The sequence below is a fragment of the Mastigoproctus giganteus genome, chromosome 3 (genome assembly GCF_048544385.1).
Source record: "Mastigoproctus giganteus isolate SK-2022 chromosome 3, ASM4854438v1, whole genome shotgun sequence".
Classification (NCBI taxonomy): Eukaryota; Metazoa; Arthropoda; class Arachnida; order Uropygi; family Thelyphonidae; genus Mastigoproctus; species Mastigoproctus giganteus.
In genome coordinates, this window is record NC_143577.1 from 162,271,741 (window position 1) to 162,295,419 (window position 23,679).

Genomic DNA, 23,679 nt, shown 5'->3' on the forward strand with positions numbered 1-23,679 from the left:
TCAAGTCACAAAGGAGGTTAGGCAGGCAAAGGCAGATTGTGAGAAATCTTTCGGAAAGGATGCAAAGAAAAACAGCAAACAGTTCTGTACTTATGTAAACTCTAGAGGGAAAGGGATGAATCAAATTGGACCACTTAACATAGGTGGTCATGCTCAGGTAGCTGATAAACTGAATGAGCATTTTGCATCTACATTCACACATTAGGAGTTATTCAATGAGGGGAATGCCAGAGGTTTATCAAACTCTAACAGGGAGCTAAGTGATTTTGTAGTAACTGAGAGCAAAGTGGAGGAGAAATCGTTGAAGTTAAACATAATGAAGGCACCTGGTGTGGACTTGATCTATCCAGTTATATTAAAGAGGCAGCAATGGAAGTAAGCAAACTCTTAGCCATAATTCCGAGAGCTTCTTTGAACTCAGGGGAAGTCCCCATGCACTGGAGGTGTGCAAATGTATCCCCAATTCACAGATGGTGTCCAAAATGTGACATAAGTAACTATAGACTTGTTAGTTTAACTTGTGTCCTGGGGTTTGTTAAAGGGAATTCTTGTCTGACCAATTTCATTGGATACAATGATGTCACAAAGGAACTGGATGCAAGTATATGCATATACTTGGATTTCAGGAAAGCATTTGATACCATTGCACATGGAAGACTGCTGTACAAATTGTAGTGGTATGGCATTAAGGGTAAGTTTCTACAATGACTAAAGGGATGGTTGAGTGGGAGATGACAGGGTGTGTTAATCATTGAACACGACTCTTCGAGGACGAATGTTATTAGTGGAGTTCCCCAGGGTTAGGTGCTGGGCCCATTGTTGTTTTGTGTATTCATCAATGATTTGATGAAAGTATATCAGGATTAATGTCCAAGTTAGCAGATGATACAAAGGTCGGCACGGTTGTTAACGACAGTAAAGACAGTTTGCTACTCCAACTGGATCTAGATAAGTTGAGCAAGTGGGCTGAGAAGTGTCAACTGAAGTTTAACCTTGACAAATGCATAGAACTGCATATGTGTATCAATAACCCAAGAGAAATGTACCAACTATGTGGTACTACATTTAGGGAAGCGGAAAGTGAAAAGACCTGGGGGTAATTATGCAGTCAAATATGAAGTTTGCTGAGAAGTGCAGATGGGCTGCCAGGGCAGGTCATCGAGTCTTGTTAGTAATATATAGGAATTTTACTAGCAGGGGACAGGGAGGTAATTATCCCGTTGTACAAGGCAATGGTCAGGCCACACCTAGAGTACTGTGTAGGTCTGTAGGCCTAATTTTAGGAAGAATGTAGAGTTGCTAGAACGAGTACAAAGAAGGGCGACAAGATTGGTGAAGGCAACCAATGGGGGCTCTTACCAAGAAGGGCTAAGTTCTGTAAATTGCAGCGCCTGGAGAGTACGCACCTGCGAAGTGATCTGATTGAGGTATATAAGGCCTTGAATGGGTTGAGCAATCTGAATGCTAATGAGATTCTTCCTCTTGCTCAGATTAACAACCTGAGGGAGCATAGATTCAAATTGAGGAAAGATAGTTCTAGAATGGATGTGTGGAAGTTTGCTTTTAGCCAGCGGGTGGTTGATTGGTGGAACAGACTTCAATCTTTTATTGTGGAAGTGGATAGCCTCAATAAATTTAAGGTTGAACTGGACAGGCATTTGGAACGAATGGAAGGGTGAAATGGGAGTTTTTTTTTTTTTTTTTTTTTTTCATTTGGTTGATGTTGCATAAGCTTGCTTTCTTGCATTGTATGCCTCTACTAATGCTAAGTACAGGTCTATGTTGAAAAAAGTCGCAAGTTAGGGTTAAATTATTTGAAAGTGTCTGCAATCCTACGCAGACACAATAGGAGGGAGTATATGATGAGAGCCTTGTCATTCAATTTTGCCCAGGAGAGAATGTGCAGGGCTCATGGGGTAGAATTTTTCTCAGTGTGGTCTGTGCTTTTTAACAGGAGAGATTACTTCTACAGAGATGGGATACACTTAAATAGAAAGGGTGCAAGAATATTTCCTGATGCTGTTGAGGCAGTGTTAGGTGGGTCAGAAATCTGGTAGCTTGGGTGGGGGATTCACAGACTAATAGATTAATAGTAGTGGCAGGCAGAGGTGGAAATGATTCTTGCACTGCTTCTATTGGAATGAGCAGCAGCTGAAAATAAATTGCTGGGGATTTCGGGAACTGCTGGGAGCCATGAAACAAGTAAATACATGGGCTGTATTAGAGTAACTAAGAGTAAAAACAGATGCATGCATACTTGCATGTACACCAATGCTAGCAGTATAGTAAATAAATCTGATGAATTTGAAGTGCTGGTTAAGTCTTCCAAGGCAGATATTTTTGGGATATCAGAGATGTTGTGTCACTCAGATATAAGGGATGCAGAATTGGAATTTGGGGAGTACAATGTGTTCAGACAGGATAGGAAGGGAGGAGGGATTATGCTGTTAGTTAAGAAATACTGTACATAAAATCTAAGGAAGTTCATCCAGTTGACATAAATGGACAGAGCAATGAGTCAGTTTGGTGTGACAGGAGCACTGGGAAAGCAAAAATGAGGGTACGAATTTGTTATAGGCTTAATGACTCTGATGAGTACAATGAACAATTATACAGAGATATAGAGTGGGCCAGTAAATCAGTGTCTTCTAATCCGGGATTTTAACTTCCCAGATATAGAATGGAACTTGTGGGTTAGTCACTCGCACACTAGAAAGGTTTCTTTGTGGATTTATTGGATGATTGTTTTCTACAGCAGCATGTTAGAGAGGCAACAAGACGGAATAACATTCTTGATCTGATTATCAGCAGTGATATTCATGCATTAAGAATTTGCAGATAAAGGAACCACTGGGTGACAGTGATCACAATGTACTGATGTGGGAATTACTTAAAGTTATAACTACCATCAGGGGTCAAGGGAAGGGTTTTTGCTTTCGTAAAGCCGACTACGGTAGTCTCAGAGTTTTTTAGGTTCTGTGCAGTGGGAGCAACTGATGATGTTACCAAGAGAAAGTTCTAAATGGGAGACAACCCAGGATCCTGAGCTGGATATCATCATTCTTTTCTTTCTTGGTGATTCCCTTCTTCTTCTCTCTCTCTCTGGGTAACACAGAATTTTGTTTTTGGCTGGTGCAGCATAAGCCTCGGGTTTCCTTGCACCATATGTCTAATAATAATAAGAAGAAAAACAGCAAAGATTTCTATACTTATATAAACTCCAAAAGGAAGGAGATGAATCAGATTAGTCCATTTGATATCTCTGATTTCATTGTAGATGATCATTCTCAGATAGCTACTGAACTAAATAAGTACTTTGCATCTACATTCACACATGAGGAATTATTCAAGGAGGAGAGGGCCAGATGTTTATCAAACTCTAACAGGGTGTTTAAATGATTTTGTAATAACAGGTGGTAGATGACTTTCATCAACCGGTGAAATACCACCACTTTGCTTATTGGAGGCTTGAAGTGGTGAAACCCATGTTTAGTCTCTAGAGCAAAGTTTTCCGGCATCCCCCTCCACCCATGCTTCTCCTTCAACCCATGCACAGTACTAAGTACTATAGGTTTTGATACCTTTCGTGTTTGGGGTTTTCATAAAAAAAAAAAAAAAAAAAAAAACTGAGAGCAAAGCGGAGGAGAAATTGTTGAATTTAAACATGGCACTTGGCGTAGATGGAATTTATCCAGTTATAAATAAGATCTTTATTGTACAGTTCACCGGTACACGCAGGTACCACGACCATACAATACCCTTCACGGCACCATTATATTAAAGGTGGTGGCACAGGAAGTAAGCAAACTCTTAGCCATAATTATGAGAGCATCCTAGTACTCAAGGGAAGTTCGCACGGACTGGAGCTGTGCAAATGTATTTCCAATTCACAAAGGGTGACACGAGTAATTACATACCTGTTAGTTTGACTTCTGTTCCAGGGAAAATAATGGTGTCACTGGTTAAAGAAGCATTGCAGGATCACCTAGACAAGACAGCAGTAATAATTCAGACACAGCATGGGTTCGTCAAAGGGAAGTCTTGTCTGACTAATTTGATTGGATACTATGATGTGGTCACAAAGGAGCTGGATGCAAAATATAATTTTGATATCAGATACTTGGGTTTTAGGAAAACTTTTGATACTGTTGCACATTGAAGACTACTGTACAAATTTGAGCAGTATGGCATTAAGGGCAAGTTGCTACAATGGATGAAAGGATGGTTAAGTGGGAGAAGACTGTGTGGTAATCAGTGGGTACTGCTCTACGTGGACTAATGTTATTAGTGGTGTGCCTTAGGGTTCGGTATTGGGCCCATTGTTGTTTTGTATATTTATCAATGATATTGATGAAGGTATATCAGGCTTAATGTCCAAGTTTGGGGATGATAGAGATGTTGGCAGGGTTGTTAATAATAGTAATGACAGCATGTTGCTGCAACAGGATCTGGAAAAGTTGGGTAGATGGGCTGAGAGGTGGCAACTGAAGTTTAACATTGACAAATGCAAAGTACTGCATATGGGTAGCAGTAACCTCAGAGGAATGTGCCAACTGAGTGGTATTACACTCAGGGTAGTGGAGAATGAAAGAGACCTGGGGTGTAATTGTGCAGTCAAGTATGAAGTTTTCTGAGCAGTGCAGACAGGCTGCCAAAGTATGTTGTGGGGTCTTGTCAATGTATAGATAGGAATTTTGCAAGCATTGATAAGGAAATGATTATCCCCTTGTATATAAGGCAATGGTCAGGCCACACCTTGAGTACTGCGTACAGGTCTAGAAGCCTCATTTTAGGAAGAATGTAGAGTTGCTAGAACGAGTACAGAGAAGAGCAACAAGACTGGTGAAGGGAACAAAGGGGGAGTGCTCTTATTAAAAAAGGCTTAAGTTCTGCAAATTGTAGCTTCTGGAGATTAGGCACCTGCGAGGCAATCTGATTCATGTATATAAGGCCTTGAATGGATTTAACTGGCTCAATGCTGATGGGATTCTTCTCTTACTGAGATTACAAACCTGAGGGGTTATAGATTCCAACTGTGGAAAGATAGTTGTAGAATAAGTATGCAAAAGTTTTTCCTTTAGCCAACAGATAGTTGATTGCTGAAACAAACTACCATCTGTTGTTGTGGAAGTTAACTTAAATAAATTCAAGGCAGAACTAGAGAAACATTTGGAATGAATGGATCAGTGAAATGGGAAGTAAATTTTTTTTTTTTTTTTTTTTTTTTGGCTGATGCTGTATTCGCTTGCTTTCTTGCATCATATGCCACTACTAATGCTATAGAGCTAAAAGAGCCCGTAATACCATGGCACACAGAATGAGCTAACCCAGAGTACACCAAATGTAAATGAATAGGTTATTTGGCAGTTAAAGCTTAAAGCTGGGTGGGGTCAAAACATATCCCCTGGGAGTCCAAATCCACTAAAGTGGTACGCCCCTGGACTCTATGCAACTGATAATTTGACAGGTCACGGCTCCCTAAAGGCAATGTTTAGGGAGACGTGAATTAGGGCTGACTGATGACCCAAATTGTGCCTGTAGCAAGAGTAATTATACAATAGGTGACATACAAAAAACACAGTTAATAGCAGAAATTGGCTCCCTTTCCAGCAGACAAGTACACCTGTTCATACTGGAAGAAAATATATATAAAGCTTTTACCAACCATACTGAGATATTTGAAACAAGAAATATGCAGACAGGCCCTATAGCCCCCTACACTCAGGCAACAATCAATAACTAAAGTGCCCAAGTCTCCCTCCATGCCTAGATGATGACATTCAATCTTTTAGGGTAGCTGTATCCAGCACCCTGATCAGTTCCTTTTTACTTCTCTCTCTCAGGGTAACACGGGATTTTTTTTTTTTTTTTGGCTGGTGCAGCATAAGCTTCAGACTTCCTTGCACCATATGGCTAATAATAATTTTGTATGTTTTGTATGTTCTCAGATACAGAAGACAGAGAGTGGTAATCAATGGACACTGCTCATCGTGGACTAATGTTATTAGTGGAGTCCCTCAGGGTTCGGTGTTGGGTCCATTGTTGTTTTCTGTATTTATAAATAATATTGATGATGGTATATCAAGCTTAATGTCCAAGTTTGCAGATGATACAAAGGTTGGCAGGGTTGTTAAGGACACTACTGATGCTGCAGCAGGATCTGGAAAGGTTGAGCAGATGGGCTGAGAGGTGGTAAATGAAGTTTAACATTAACAAATGTAAAGTACTACATATCGGAAACAGCAACCCCAGAGCAAAGTATCAACTCTGTGGTACTACACTGACAACGGTAGAGAATGAAAAGGACCTGAGGGTAATTGTGCAGGCAGATATGAAGTTCTCTGAGCAGTGCAGACGGGCTGCAACAGTAGCTCATGGTGTCTTGTCAATGATATACAGGAATTTTTCTAGCAGGGATAAGGAGGTGATTATTCCCTTGTATAAGGCAATAGTTAGGCCACACCTTGAGTACTGTATAAAGGTCTGGAGGCCTCATTTCAAGAAGGATGTAGAGCTGCTGGAACGAGTACAGAGAAGGGCAACAAGATTAGTGAATGGAACAAAGGGTTGCTCTTATGAAGTACGGCTTAAGTTTTGCAAATTACAGTGTCTGGACACTAGGCACCGACGAGGTGATCTGATAGATGTGTATAAAACCTTGAATGGTTTGAGCATGCTCAATGCTGATGGGATTCTTCCTCTTGCTCAGAATAGTCACCTGAGAGGGCATAAATTCAAATTGAGGAAAGACAGATGTAGGATAGATGTGCAGAAATTTGCCTTTAGCCAGCGGGTAGTTGGTTGGTGGAACAGACTTCCATCCCTTGTTGTGGAAGTTGATAGCCTAAATAAATTTAAGGCTCAGCTGGACAGGTATTTCGAACGAACGGAGGGGTGAAGTGGAAGTTTTTTTTTTTTTTTTTTTGGATGATGCTGCATAAGCTTGCTTTCTTGCATCATATGCCTCTACTAATGCTTATCCTAATGATACCAGGGTTTGACAACTACAGGATTGATGACTGGACCTCTCACCCTCTGGGTTACCTTGTGCAGGTGAGAGCCTGGAGGGAGGGGTCAAAGGGTGATCACACTGACTTGACAACTTTAAAATGAGAGAGAGAGAGAGAGGGAGATGTGAAGGCAGCCAGGGAAGTGCCTCAGCCGAAGAATATAGGTAAGCCCAGGTACCTGGGAGGGCAGTGTAGAAAGACAGAAAGAATTGTACGAATGGGCCAGGTTCTGAGCGAATTTGATAGTGTTAATAGTAATTGTGGTGAAAGGGAGTGGATGTGAGTTATGGCAAATAATCAGAATGGCTCTGTATGAGAGCAAATGTGTGGTGGAGGGAGACATAGAGAGAGAACAAGATTTAGAAGTAGAAGGGAATCACCAAGAAAGAGAAGAATGATGATATCCAGTTCAGGACTGTGAATATGTGCTTAGCACACCCAGGGTCCTGAGCTGGTGGGAGTGAATGAAGGAATGAATGCAATTGGGTGAATGAAAACAAGGTGTGTAAAACAGATCCAGGGCTGCACCTCAACCGAAAAGAATAGTATGAGGTGCTTGGGATGCAGGGCAGAAAGAAACGAACTGAATATGTGGAATGAATGCCTGAATGAATGAAGTATGTGTAAACGAGAAAAAAAAAACACCTTCATAATTTATATTTTAATGAGAATTTACTTAAGTATTTATTATTAATATTATTCGCCATATGGTGCAAGGAAGCCTGAAGCTTATGGTGCACCAGCCAAAAGAATTCCCAGCAGGGGTGTACCTAATGATGATATCCAGCTCAGACCTTGGGTGAGGAAGCCTCAGGCTTCCTTGCACAATATGGCTATTAATAATAATAATAATAATAATGATAATCAAAGTGTAGTGGATTCTTTGGCCTGACCGCTTAGCACTTAAATGTTAAAAGGGATTTTTGTGTTGTGCTTATTTGACATAAATTAATATAAAACTAATACAGTTTCCATTATAAAAATTACATTTTAGGGAGTTAAATAGTTATATAGCAAAAATTTCAACTTCTGATGTCTAGGAAACGAATTACCAAACACAAAAATGTAAATCAGAGAGTCTTATAATGGGAGATTTTAATTTCCCAGATATTGACTGGAATTTGGGGGCTGGTTAGTCACACACTAGCAGGGCTTTTGTGGATTTATTGGATGATTGTTTTCTACATCAGCATGTTCGGGAGGCAACTAGAGGGAGTAATACTCTTGATTTGATTATCAGCAGTGATTCTTCATGCATTAAGAATCTGCAGATAAATGAACCACTAGGTGGCAGTGATCACAGTGTGCTGAAGTGGGATTTACTCAAAGAGGTAACTACCATTAGGGGTAAAGGGAAGGGTTATTGCTTCCGTAAAGGCGACTACGATGGACTGAGACAGTATTTAAATTCTATACAGTGGGACCAACTGATGATGTTACCAACAGCAAATTCAAAATGGGAAGCATTCAAAGAACTTATCTTGGAAGCTACTAGGCTTTACATACCAACTAAGAAATATTGTTGAAGGTTTAGGCCAAAATGGATGTCAGATGAACTAATGAGGCATATGGCAGAGAAGAAAAATGCAATGGATACTTACAAATTAACACATGACACAGAAGCCTATGATAGATACAAGTTGATATGCAACCAAGTTACAAAGGAGGTTAGGCAGGCAAAGGCAGATTACGAGAAATCCTTGGCAAGGGATGCAAAGAAAAACAGCAAAGAGTTCTTTACTTATGTAAACTCTAGAAGGGGATGAATCAGATTGGTCCACTTGATATTGATGGGTCAACTGTTGATGATCCTGCTCAGGTGGCTAACAAACTAAATGAATATTTTGCATCGACATTCACACATGAGGAGTTATTCAGCAAGGGGAATGCCAGAGGTGTATTCAACTCTAGCAGTAAGCTACAGAATCTTGAAATAACTGGGAGTAAAGTGGCACTTAGTAAAGTAAGCAAACCCTTAGCCATAATTATGAGAGCTTCCTTGGACTCAGGGGAGGTACCCATAGACTGGAAATGTGCAAATGTGACCCCAATTCACAAAGGAGGATGACACAAGTAATTATAGACCTGTGAGCTTAACTTCTGTTATAGCTCAGACACAGCATGGTTTTGTTAAGGGGAAGTCTTGCCTGACCAACTTGATTGGATACTATGATGCAGTCACAAAAGAACTGGATGCAGGGAATAACTTTGATATTATATACTTGGACCTTAGAAAGGCTTTTGATACTGTTGCACATGGAAGACTGCTACACAAATTGAAGCAGTGTGACATTGGAGGCAAATTGCTGCTATGGATAAAGGGGTGGTTGAGGGGGAGAAGACAGAGAGTGGTAATCAATGGACACTGCTCATTGTGGACTAATTTATGTTCAAGACTATTGAAAAGTTAACTAATAAGAAGCAAGAAGTCATTAATATTACCCGTGAATATTGGATTTTTACGGAAAATTTAATGGATCTGTACACTGTGGCTTGTACCTGATTTCAGAACAAACAGACAAATAGGAAATCATTTTTATTGAACATGTAGAAAAGAAGAAAACACGAATATACATATTACAAAAAATTAAAAAAGATTTTTATTAAATGAAAATTTTAATGAGCTCCATGAACTTGTTCCTGTACAAGTTTTTTGATGTCCGGCTCCAAATTGGACAGTGACAGTTGAAGGTCACTTCTTTGATATCAAGTCTGTTCCTGGATTTTGTCAGTGAAACTAACTATCCTGCTGTTGAGGGAAAGGCAATGAGAAATATTTGGGCTTTTCCCTATAGTTTTGGGAATCTATTCGGCAGATCACTCTTGACCCAAAAATCTTTTTTAAATTGATTGAACTTACAGCGTGCAGTTATATTACTCTGAAGGTCAATTAAACTCTCTTGAATTTCTGCCTCAAGATCGGTGAGTTGTCCCTCAAGTGGATGTAAAATCTAATACTGGATATTGAGGTTTAACAGGTCATTAAATCTTTCCTGCAGATCTGTGTATTTGCTTTAGATGTTTCGCTTAACAGTAATGTCATCATCCTTCAGTGCTTCTGCGATCGTGTTCAGGTTTGGAAATTGTAAAAATTCCCGACGTCCGATATTGTTCCAATAGACTTCAAACTTTTTAAGGAATGAAATAATGCTTTCCTTGCTATCTATGCCGTTACTGTGTAAATTAAGTTTGTTAAACATACCTGCCAGATAAAATATGTCCGCCTTAGCACCAACGAGTTTTTCTCCATTCTAGTTATGATAAAGAAAGGAAACGATGGTGTCCCAGAGTGCCCCCTACCTAAACTTGGGAGAAGGAAAAAATTATCGTAGCAGCAAAGATCTTTTCCCCCCTCTAAAAATGTTTAGTCCGTTCAGTTTTCACGCTCCTCCCTTATTTCAGTTGTCAGTCTGTGACCCCCTATGAAAATGGTGCTCTAGAGCATACAAACTCCCCATATCTTATAAACTCTTCCTGCGACTACTGCATTTTAGGTGGAAGTCGGGGGAACCGTCCTCCTGCCCTGTATCAGATCCCACTGTATGCTTCCTAACTGTTCCACTCGAACCTTCCATAATTCTTATTAAATTCAATTATCCAACTACACAGCTAACAATATGTTAATTCTTATTAATTTCGATTATCTGTGTACGCTACAAAGAAGTGTTACAATTACCATACATTGGAAATCAAATCGCTGAATCGATCCGATCAGCTTGACTGAACTGCAACCTTCCTAACTACCAGTTAGTAATAATATTAATCTGCAATTTCAAACCTAATGGGGACATGTGTATATGTAAGGGCGGCATCTAGAACGTTTGTTCAACCCCGCCTCGTATCTCTGTGAAGAACAATATCACTGCAAATAGGCCAGATATGTGTGTGACGTAGGTTTGTGTGTTTTCTGTTGTTATGTTCTGTCCTCTTGGCTACCCAGAAGCATAAGTCACCTGGACAGATGATTCTGGGTACTCGGCCACACCACGGGAAGGTGGATCAGATTCCTCTGGGGGGCCCATTCCAGAGGGAGGAGGAAAAAGAAGAGCACAAAAAAAAAAAAAAAATTGATAAAAGGGAAGGAGGTAAAAGAAAAAACCAAAAAAAAAAAACCACAACCACCCGTGGTGCAGTTAGGGGAGAAAAAAAGAATAAATAAATAAATAATAATGATAAAAAATAAAGAAATAATAATAATAAAAATAACAATGAAATAAATTGGCTGCACTAGAGTAGGAGGAAAAAAAATAGAAATAAAAATAATAAAATAAATAAATAAATTGGCTGCACTGGAGTGGGAGCTCAAGGCAGAGTGCGTGAAGAGCAAATTAAATAAATAAGTAAAATAAAATGTAAAAATAAAGAAAAAAATAAAATAAATGAAATGAAATGAAAATAAATGAATAAATAAACTAGCTGCACTAGAGTGGGAACTCCAGACAGTAAGTGGGGGGAAAGGAGAAAGAAGGTGGTGGCATGCGAATATGGAACCCTTAAGTCAATGAAGAGGTATTGTTAGGTGCAGTAACAACTATGTAGCTCTGCTTCCTGCGCTCAAAGACTTGGGATGCGTGGTATTGGAATGCCTATAGATTGTCAGGTGTTTGGAGTAGAGGCTCTGGTTGTTCTGAGATACCTGGCACAGCCTGCAGCAGGGTCCTTAAGTCGCTGTACAACCTGCATTCGAAAAGAAGAAGTTTTTAATTCTCTGACCTGCCGCAAAAACAGCGATCTGTTGGTAGCAAACCCAACAGATGTAACTTTTCGTTGAGGGACCTGTGTCCAGTAACCAAGTAGGAGGATTCCAAGGTGAAGAAAAGCCAGGTCTTTACCGTTTTCGAGGTTGTGAAAGTGACATCAGGGAGGAATTTTCTGGTAACGGAGCCTGTGTTTGAGGTGTTCCATCTGGACTGCCAAATGTTGACGAGTTCGTTATAACAGCGAGCTCTTTCTGCTTTGGGATCAGCATTGAGATTTAGTTCTAGGCCCTGTATCTTTGTTGGTATTTTCTTTTTAATTCTGAAGTTATGCCCTCTGAAGATTACAAATAGATCAAGCGGCAAAGTTCCAGCTATCACCTGGATGGCAGCTGTAGGCCCCGTTCGGCATAATCTGTGCATGGCCAGGAGCATAGCACGTTGAATGGAGTTGACCTTGACTTTCATATTTACTCGTTGAACCCGGTGAAACCACGCTCCTGCTGCGTAGGTCACAATGGGGATGAAAACCTAATGGGGAAACTGAGCACATTTGAGTTTCACCTCGGCATTACGTTTGCCTTTGTGCTGCCATCGTGTCGTGTGTAGCACAGTTGGTAGGATCGCCATTCTCCCGGGTGGAAAAGATTTGAGTTCGAGTCCCGTCGATGATGTCAAGAATTTTTGTGGGCACTTTCCACAATATGGTTGAATTAGTTGGTCTCAGGTAAGGGTAGCATGGTATTGTTCTCCCAGAAAATCAAGTGGTTCAGCTAGCAAACAAAATCGACAACACAACGTATGCAATTTAGAGACAGTATATATGGAGCAACATGGCCTTAGTCGCTGATGCTCCTAAAACCCAACAAGAACTACAACCTTTGTCTCCTGATATTCACATGATCTCGAGGGGCACTAATTATTATTATTTTAGGGTTGCCTGTGTTGACATCCCACCAATTACGGGAAACCAGTTGACATCCCACCATAGTCAACTGGTTACTGTAATTGAATACATTAACCCGTATTTGTGTCTGTAAATTATGCGTGTTCTACGGTCGATTTGCCTGTTTTTCTGGACGAAAATTCCCCAGTTTCTGGGGAGAAAAACCTTGCTGTCTACGCTTCAGACCGAATAACTTAGCCACGGAGTGAAAAAGGCCCATTAAAATTTCTCGCGTCATCGACCGGATTCGAACCCGGGTCTTTTCCACCCGGTGTGGGGAGGACGGTGATGACACCACTGTGCTACATACGCAAACTCGCGAGGGGCACTGTGCTGGAGTAACTTACTATGTACACTGCTTGACAAAATTAACAGAACAAATGGTTTTCATGGATATTTAGTTATGAACAGTGTTGCCAAAGGCGAATATTTGACATAATAGGCATCCTGGCATGCAAATTTCGAGTATTTAATATAAATCGTAAGGTGGTATTCAATACCACCTTACAGAGCTTCACATTATGTAGATTATTATTAATTTCCGCTGTCAGGTCTGTTTAGCATTTGGAGGGGACCATGTTCCATACTGATGTCATATGACCATATTTTTGAACATCATATATCGACTTGAGTAATGTGATCTTTTTTGGCAATTCTTATACAAACCCCTATAAATGTCCCTTATACCTGTCCAAAGTTTCTGACTGTCTCCTCATTTCATTGTTATTCTGTGGTACACCGCCATACCAAACTGTTTTCCTGCTTCATCGCAAGCTGCACATTTCTACTCCCACGAAGGGAGCAGTAAAGAGTTCCTTTGAAAGCCAGCTTTCTATAACTTGTAGTTCCTTCAGTTGTTTAAAATTCACATCCAGCAACTTTTCTAAGCCGATTACCTTCTCCTTCAAGCAGGATACCTCACTAAATGATTTCAGAGAGAGTTTCTGAATGACATTTACAGGATCTTTCGCTGGACCTTGAGAGAAAGTTATCAAATTAATTGGAGTCTTTTACCCATAATTTGGCCTACTCTGTTTTCCATTGCATAGAGATATGCCAGAGGAGTCAGGTGGTGGTGATCTTACCAAGAAGTCTTACAGTTTTATATTAGCCTCAGCTAGGTCAAGATCCTTGTTAACGTTATGTATAACCTCTAAACTGTTAATCACTTTAGAATGAGTAACAGTTTAAAGGTTGGACAAACCTTTGGCACTTTTCCTTGATTGAGGGGCTCTGCCGCATGATGATGATGTAGCCCTCCACGCTGGTGTCCTCCTCCTTGAATTAATATCATCTGCTGTATTAGATCTATAAAATTCTAAGCCTATCAGCTCTCAAAGAGCCAGGACACTTATTTCTTGATGAAATTGGACTGTTCATTCCTGCGTCACCAGCACCTGTGGTTCTGATCCTTGTTTTCCTCCTGAATACCTAGTTCAGTTATTTATCAGTTTTCCTCTTGGAATTTTTCAGTCTGCATTCCACTTCCTACTGATACTGCGTCACTTATTTTCCGATGCTTCTCCACAGAGCGCAGCAGGGACTCTTCCCTATTTTCGTCTTCCTCTTTATCACCTTCCTCATTCCCAAGTCTATCCTCTGTGTTAATATGGATTTTGCTCCAGGTTTTGCTGCAATAGTATCTCCAGGATCCTTCAATTGACCTCAACAGTCCTTCACTGAAACCACTCTGTCATTCATTGGCCATTCACGCCAGTGATCATGTCTTTACTATGTCTTTATTATTCTCTTCTTGTTCGCGTTCCTTGTTCAATTTGAACTTTGGAAGCCAACATTTTCAAGCTAACTGTCCTCTCTCTCTTTCTTGCTTTGTGGAAAAGTTCTTGTGTTGTAAGACCCCTGTCCCTTCTTTGATATTACCAAGCCACTTTTTTCTATTTCTTCCTTTTTCTTGTCTTTGGTCTTCTCTTTTCAGGATTAGCCTCTGCTGGTCATATTGAGGGCCTTGCATAATATATGCCCGAGATAGGCAGTCTTTCTCCTTGCAATTGTTGTCAGTAGGGTTGTGGTCCTTGCCCTCTTAAGGACCTGCTCATTGGTAACCCGATCGGTGCATGGAATTTTGAGCATTGTTCTGAGTTTGAGACACGATACCCTCAGAATTGTCTCAAGCGTGTCTTCGCGATGTGGACATCGCGAAGGCTTCCCAGTTTCCTAATGACCCAGGTCTCGCATCCATAGAGGAGATCTCCATGTACAGCATTTGGCCATTCGATATCTTTTCTGAAAATCTACAATTTAGTGTGATGAGAACTTCTCAAGTTTTAAGAATTTGAGGAAGTTCTTAAGATTCCTAAATACCTCTTTTGCCATACCAATTCTGCTTTCTGTGCCTTGGTCGTTATTATTTGTAAAAATCTTCCCCAGATACTTAAAGCTATTCATTTGTTCAATGGGGGAGTTTCTGCAGTGTATTTTGATTCCAGGCGAGGTGTTTTTGCTTATTACCTTAGTTTTAGTCTTTTTGTCGTTAATTGTTAAACCTATGTGCTCACTGGCTGTTACAGCTTAGTTGAGCCGACCGGGCTAGCCGGGTGGGTAAAGTGCCTGCCGAGCAACCGAAAGGTCGCGGGTTCGAATCCCGCCTCGGGCTTGGATCAAAGTACTGCAAAAAACCTTGGGAGGTGCATTATGGCCACAGAAGCCGATGCGCCAACAACTACCAAAGGAAAAAAAAAAAAAAAACAGCTTAGTTGAGGAGTATATGAAAAATTTCCTCTGATGTTGGATTGGGGCCAGTATCATCAGCATATCACGTTACTGCATATAACTGAATATAACTGAATCATTAACAAAAATTCCTTCTTTAGGCTCTTATATTAGGTCTGTAATGGTTTTGGCATTGAGATTGTACAGTATAGGAGACAACACACATCCTTGCCTCACTCCTTTATGGTTTTGTACCCAGTCTGTGTTCTTTCCCTCTACAATGATTGGCACTTCTTGCTCAAGACCTAGTAACTAATCCCAGGGGCTCACATCTGAGTATGGGCTTGGCACAACCAGGGTCTGTATAATCATCATTCTTGGTAAATCCCTTCTACTTCTGACTCTTGTTTCTCTCTCTCTCTCTCTCTCTCTCTCTCTCTCTCTCTCTCTCTCTCTCTCTCTCTCTCTCTCTGTGTGATTCAGAAATTTTGGCTGGTGTAGCATAAGCCTCAGTCTTGTGCTAACCCCCTTTTAAAAACCCATCTGGTCTTTTCCAGTTTTCTCTTATATTTTGCCTTCAGTTCTGCGTAGGATCATCTTCAAGAGAACTTTAATGGAATGGCTTATGAGGCTTATTGTGCGGTGGTCTGCACATTTTGCTGCTCTTGTCTTTTTTGGTATTGAAATGAAGATGGATCTCAGAAAGTCAGATGGTAGTTGTACTCCATTGAGGATATCATTGAAAGTATTGACGAGCTGTTGTTTTCCTCTTGTTCTGAGGTACTTGAGCATTTCGGCTGGAATGTTATCAATGCCGGTTTCTTTTTTATTGTTCGTTGACTTGATCGCTTGTTCCAATTCTTCCATCAGAAAGTCTTGATGTTCACCATCTGTTTGGTTGTAATTTCCTTGTTGTCTGTCCTCATCGCAGTAAAGTTCTCTCAGATATCCTTGCCATCTGTCCTTTTTTTGTTGCTTCTCCACAATTTCTCTGTTGTTTTTATCTGGAATGTGGCCTCTTGCGCGATTTTTCTTGATGTTGCATAGTTCCTTCATTTCTTTGTGGACTAGATATTCCTTTTGTTCATTTTGCAGATATTCAGTGTTTTCACATCTCTGCTTCATCCACATCCATAACTGCTGTGCCTTCCTTATTTCCTTTCTGATCAAATTATCATACATCTTATATTTTTCTTCATCTTTGTTCATAAAATTTTTCCTGCACTCCATTAGATCTAGTATTTTGTTTGTCATCCATGCTGTTTACTGTCCTTTGAGCTCATCCATTTGCGGCATCTGCTCATTATCTTCTCGAACTGGGTCCATTCAGATTCTGGGTATCTATCTAGCATATCGAAATTACTATTCTCCATTCACTTATTATCCTCTAGTTCTATAAAACGAACTCACTTACTATTGTTCTCTTCTCATCTCATCTTTGTTTTTTCCACCTACGATATGTCATTCTCCTCCAGTCGATTTCCACAGTATTTTCCTTTCATCACCATGCAACCTTATATCTTCAAGCAGTTTATCCATACCCTTTGTCGTAGTATCTAGTTGGTTTCCCTCTTCTCTTTTACTGTTTTATCGCTTGTGCCAACCAGACCTTTAAAGAATTCATTATTCAGTGTACCAATAAAGATGTCTGAAAATAATGCTAAACTCAGCAGATATTATCGATACAGTGCATGTCACTTATTGTGATTACAGGTATATTATCATTCGTTTAATGTTATCACTTTTATGAGGTCTCTATCAGACGTATACTAACAAATATATAAAAGAAACGCCGTTTATTGTAATCAGTGCTTGAATTTTTGTTGTCAGTTTTTTGCCTTATCTCGGTTTATGCAAGTGCAATGGAAGTGGTTACGTAACATCTTGGTTTGTTCTTGAACTCAGATTGCGTCTAGTTATTGCAGTTGCTTCGTACAGTTGTCAGTGCCGTTACTCCGTGAAAGTACAGTATCTGTACTCCTACCAATCACTGTGTTACAGTAGAGCATTAACCCTTTTATAATTGTTGATTTTAATAACTTTTATTTGTTTTTAATGGTTTGTATGAATTTATGAATCTAGTTGGTTGCCCTCTTCTCTTTTACTGTTTTATCGCTTGTGCCAACCAGACAGTTTCATATCTATCGATGACTTTGCGGAAGAAATGGTGGACTTTCAAATTAAAGTATATTCCTCGATTTTAATGTTTCCGCTTTGCATCAATAAACAATTGCTTAACAGCTTCATTCTTGTTCTTCGGTTATTGTTGTCACTTTAACTGATAAGTGGCGTGCACTGTATTTTTAATATGAAATTCATTTTGTAATTGCCTTTACTTTCATGTTGAATATAATTCATCCTTATAGATATTTGCCCTGCTAGCACCTTCATAATACTCGTACTTTTGTCGTGACAGCCTTTCATAGAGGGATGGTTGTCATGAGCGAATTAGATATATAAAACGCTATGTTATATATATATATATATATTATTATATGTCTTTAAGGCACAGAATAAGCCCTAATTTTTTGCATCGTTTTTCCTTTATACTAGTAATAGAGGAAACCTTATGGTAGTAACATTTTAAAAGATAAGTACGAGAACCTTATAGGTTTTCGTAGTTATCTCTTAAAATGTTTCGTTTCGTAAAAAGATAAGGGGAAAAGAAATTGCAACGAGAATTGTTTCAAACAGTGAATTTCTTGATAATTTGACTATGCTGTATTTCGATTAGCACTGAGAATGAATGTCATACGGAAATTATTAACGTAATGATTAAATAAAAAGGGTGCAAGAATATTTGCTGATGCTATCAAGGCAACGGTAGGTGGGTCGAAAAACTGCTAGCTTGGGGTGGGGGGAATCACAGAATAATAGATGAACAGTACCCTCGGACAGAGGTGGAAGTGATTCTTGCACTTCGTCATTGGAATGAGCAGCAGCCTGGAAAGCAAGTTGCTGGGGATTTCAAGAACTGCTGGGAGTCATCATGAAACAAGTAAATATTTAGGCTGTGTTAGGGTAATTAAAGTAAGAACAGGTGCATGTATACAAATGCCAAGGAGTATAGTATATAAATTTGATGAATTTGAGGTGCTGGTCAAGACGGATATTGCTTCAAAAAGCGGATATAGTTGAGACATCAAAGAACGTGGTGTCACACAGATATAAGGAATGCAGAATTGGAATTTGGGGAGTGCAATGTGTACAGACAGGATAGAAACTGAGGAAGAGTTATGTTGTTAGTTAAGAAACACAAAATTTAATGCAGTGCATTCAGTTGACATTGGTGGATAGTGCAATGTTGAGTCAGTTTGGTGTGAAATAAGCACTGGAAAAGAAAAAAATCAGAGTAGGAGTGTGTTTTAGGCCTAACGACTCCGGTGAGTACAATGAACAACTATACAGAGAAATAGAGGGGGCCAGTAAATCAGATTGTCTTATAATGGGAGATTTTAACTTTCCAGATATAGACTGGAACTTGAGTTGAGCACTCGGATACTAGCAAGACTTATTGGATGATTGTTTTCTACAGCAGCATGTTCGAGTGCAGCCAGAGGGAGGAATACTCTCGATCTGATTATCAGCAGTGATTATTCATACATTAAGAATTTGCATATAAAGGAACCACTAGGTCGCAGTGATCACCGTGTATTGACGTGGGATTTACTTAAAGATGTAACTACCATCTGGGATAAAGAAAGGGTTTTCGTTAAGGTGACTACAATGGTCTCAGACAGTTTTTAAATGATATGCAGTGAGACCAACTGATGTTACCAACATAATATTCTAAATGGGAAATATTGAAGGACCTTAACCTTGGAAGCTACTAGACTTTTCATACAAACTAAGAATTACTGTCCAAGGTGGCTCATTATAGCCTTAGTCGCTAATGCGCCAATAAAATCCAAATCAAATCAAATCAACTGTCCAAGGTTTAGGCCGAAATGGATGTCAGATGAACTAATGAGGCTCGTGGTAGAGAAGAAAAAAAATACATGGGATGCATATAGATTTTCAGGCGACACAGAAAACCTATGGTAGATATAAGCTAGTCTGTAATCAAGTCACTAAAGAGGTTAAGCAAGCGAAGGCAGATTAAGAGAAATCTTTGGCGAAGGATACAAAGAAAAAAAGCAAAGACTTCTTTACTTATGAAGACTCATTCCCTTCCTTCTTTACTCTAGAAGGAAGGGAATGAATCAGATTGGTCTACTTGATGTTACCCTTAGCCATAATTATGAGAGCATCATTAGATTCAGGGGAGGTCCCCATGAACTGGAGATGTGCCAATGTATTTCCAATTGACAAAGGGTGATCAAAGGTGACACGAGTAACTACAGACCTGTTAGTTTAACTTCTGTTCCAGGGAAAATAAAGGAGTCACTGGTTAAAGAAGAATTGCAGGATCATCTAGACAAGACTGCAGTAATAATAATTCAGATACAGCATGGGTTTGTTAAAGAAGGTCTTGTCTGATCAATTTGATTGGATAGTATAATGTGATCACAAAGGAACTGGATGCAAAAAATAATTTTGATATCATACACTTGGATTTCAGGAAAGCTTTTGATACTGTTGCACATGGAATATTACTGTACAAATTGGAGCGTGTGGCATTAAGGGCAAGTTGCTACAACGGATAAAAGGATGGTTGGGTGGGACAAGACAGAGTGGCAATCAATGGGTACTGCTCTACGTGGACTAATGTTATTAGTGGTGTGCCTTAGGGTTCGATGTTGAGCCCATTGTTGTTTTGTATATTTATCAATGATATTGATGAAGGTATATCAGGCTTAATGTCCAAGTTTGGGGATGATACAAATGTTGGAGGGTTCTTAATAATAGTAATGACAGCATGTTGCTGCAACAGGATCTGGAAAAGTTGGGTAGATGGGCTGAGAAGTGGCAACTGAAGTTTAATATTGACAAATGCAAAGAACTGCATATGGGTAGCAATAAACCCAGAGAATGTACGAACTGTGTGGTACTACACAGGATAGTGCAGAATGAAAAAGACCTTGGGGGTAATTGTGCAGTGAAATATGAAGTTTTCTATGCAGTGCAGACGCAGGGCAAGGAGTCTTGTGAATAATATACAGGAATTTGGCTAGCAGGGTTAAGGAGGTGATTATCCCTTTCAGGCCACACCTTAAGTACTGTGTAGAGGACTGGAGGCCGCATTTTAGGAACGATGTAGAGTTGCTAGAACGAGTAGAGAGAGAGAAGGGCAGCTAGATTGGCTAGGAGAACAAAGGGATGCTCTTACCAAGAAAGGCTTAAATTCTGTCAGTTGCAGCGTCTGGAGACTATGCGCCTGTGAAGTGATCTGATTGAAGTGTATGAGGCCTTGAATGGTTTGAGCAGGCTCAATTCTGATGTGATTCTTTCTCAGATTACCAACCTGAGGGGCCATAAACTGAAATTGAGGAAAGAGTTGTAGAAGAGATGTGCGGAAATTTGCCGTTAGTCAGCGGGTAGTTGATTGTTGGAACAAACTTCAGTCTGTCGTTGTGGAAGTTAATAGCTTAAATAAATCCAAGGAAGAACTGGACAAACTTTTGGACCGAATGGTGGGTAAAATGGAAAGTTATTTATTTATTTATTTTTTTTTTTTTTTTTTTTGGATGATGCTGTATTAGCTTGCTTTCCTGCATCACATGCATCTGCTAATGCTAATGATATTAATGAAATGAAATTTTGAAAATGTGATTCCAAAATTTTTGATAAAAGGAATTGCTTTGTTAATGAAAGTGTTTTCCTTGTATATACTGAAAATGTATCAGCCTAGCAACTAGCAGCTGATATTTCGAAGAAGAAATATCAGCAGGCCATATATATTTAGATATTTTTATGGACCTTTATATTACAAAGTGGTAGAAAGTAGTATGACTATCATACATGTGATTGAACGAAGTCCCCTACACATAACATGAGACTTACTCGAAAACAGTGCGTGATTTCGAAAATGCACGACTTTTTAAGAATAATCACAGTGCTTTCTGGTGACGCATCTCTCGAGGAGTGTCTTTCTGATCTATTTTTAATTGTGATACACATCTAGTCTTTAGTGCTATTATATTTTATCATCAGCACGTCACACAACTTGAAGGCTGTCTACGCTGCAACATGTGTGTAAATAAATTTGATAAAGGTGCGAGTTCTATTCTCGTGCGAGGGACAAGTACATCGTGTAAAACTGCTGAAGTGCACGGTATGAAGTCTACATGTTGCCGTTGTGGAAATAGTTCTCCTCTCTTTTGCTGGTAACTTCTTCATCTAATTCATCTGGTTATTTTCCTAGCTGCTAGATGGCAGTTTCTGTGCTGTTATTTTGTGATCTGAAGTCAACGCTTGACGATGACCCACGGCGACAACGGTGATGGACACAAACACAAAGACACTGTTCCTTTATGCTGCTATTTGACACTCCCCAGGTTTGTGTACTCACGTCTCTCCTACTTAAAATATTTCCTTTACAGTGGCATGCAAGACACACTCGTTGCTTCTTCGTTGACCTTTCTTTGCCTCGTTCCTCTAAGACTTTGGCCATAATGGCAGCAGAAACGTAGTCCGATGTATTGTTATTATCGTCGGAGGGATCTTTGGGGGCCATCACTTTTAGTTTGGAACCTGATACGCAAGTTGATTTTCTAGTGACTGAGTAGACCATGGCGGCAGGAGGAAGAGTAGGGACAGTTACCTTAATTGTACGGACCTCTGGGGAACGACTTCGTGCAGTTTCCTGCACTTTTGTGCCCTGGCTAAGGTGATCCTTTACCTTCTCTTGCATATCTACGGGAAGCTGCAATATTCAGAAAAAAAAAATTAGTGACATAATTTTAATGCATGTTAGAATTACCACGTACAGTACGAGGAAATTTCAGGGCGTTTCTGGTATGCAAGCGACAGCTAGTAATGGTTTTCGCGATCGGACTGATGTTAAATATGACATTAGGGGAAAGCACGAGGTCATTTAGTCTTCAGCCATGGGTTATGAATAAAGCGAAAGTGATTAATGCATATGGATTTGTTGTTTTAGAAAAATTTTGTATGAGTGTATAACATGTTGAAGAAAGGGTTAGGGATTGTGGGTACTTAATCCTTCCTTTAACAGGTTATGATATATATTGCTTATTTTTACTATCGGCTCATGTTCTAACCACCGTCGGAACGTTCGTACAGTACATGTAAACTCGCTTTCACTTTTTCATAGCCGTACGCTGAATGAAGTTACAATTTACCCTGCGTCATTTCCAGTTTGTGTTATAAGAATCCAAATTCAGGACAACTCAGAAAAGGCAGTAATACAGTTTATTTAAGTTTATTTGATATTAAAATAGTGGACCGTGGTTTAAGTCTGAGTGTCTGCAAAATACGGTTAACGATTGCATTTATTGTTGAAATCATTATCGTAAACTTCTCTAACCTTAGTGGTCTTGCCGGAATATAACCCCTGGCTTAGTGCCGTGAAGGATTTGTAAATGTAGGATACCTGCATGTGCCTAGGAACCTTACAGTAAAGATCATATTTATAAACAGATTTCTTTTTTTATTAACTAACAAAAATCAAACTTGTGGGCTTTGCGCACTATTAATGAAAACGGAGAGGAAACGTTAAAGAAACTGCTCAAACATGGCTGTGATCAACATTGTTTGTCTTGTCCCCATTTTTAGCCAAGCCGCTCAGTGATAAAAATCATTGGTTGACTTGTGTGAAAAGTACGTTTAAATCGACTGCCACTTTGGATAAAGGGACAGGTGATATTAGTGTTGTACCAAACAGGAGTTGATTTGTTCAATTATTGCTTGCTCGCTTTGCCATACAGAAACTTCTGAAATATCCCTCGAAGCGAATCCAAACTAGAGCCGATCAGAATTAAAACTTATTTCAATACAAGATAAATTACTACATAAAGAAAATTAGTATAAGTCATCATTATAAAACACGTAGACAACTGTTATTAGTTTGCGTGCTGTAAGGAATAATATTTTGGGAGGTTATAGTATCGATTATTCTGAGTAAAAAAGTTCATATAAACTGTGTCCAATTCTCAATGGATACGGAGATACAGTTGTTTGAAATTGGCGCACACAACTCCCTGAATGAGATGTGACCAAGAAGCAGTTATAACCTGACGCTGTTTGGTGTTAGAAGTGTTAAGAATGCCGTACATCCTCACACGTGTTGAATATCCCGATATGATGTTTGTCTACGGTTTTTGTGGTGGAAGTGCTACTGCTGCTTGTAGAGAATACCGTCTACGGGTTCCTAATCGCAGAATACCGGATTCAAGAGGGTTTACACCAAACTGCGTGAGACTAGTACAGTTCCCAGCGCTCATATTTCTTCTGA

General features: G+C 39.6%; 2 protein-coding genes across 3 annotated transcripts in view; both read right to left on the reverse strand.

Annotated features, from left to right (window-relative positions):
- Positions 1-15,887: 15,887 nt before the first annotated feature.
- Positions 15,888-16,553, reverse strand: LOC150088374 (uncharacterized). Its single transcript, XM_090370140.1, has one exon. The coding sequence runs from the start codon at positions 16,551-16,553 to the stop codon at positions 15,888-15,890; it is 666 nt and encodes a 221-aa protein (XP_090226266.1).
- A 4,839-nt stretch (positions 16,554-21,392) lies between these two features.
- The window catches only part of LOC150088375 (uncharacterized), a 200,919-nt gene continuing 198,632 nt past the window's right edge, over positions 21,393-23,679 (reverse strand). For both annotated transcript variants that reach the window (XM_090370751.1, XM_090370750.1), the window contains one exon: positions 21,393-22,128. In XM_090370751.1, coding sequence (XP_090226877.1) covers positions 21,631-22,128 — 498 coding nt within the window. In that variant the 3' untranslated portion in view covers positions 21,393-21,630. The remainder of the gene's footprint in view (positions 22,129-23,679) is intronic.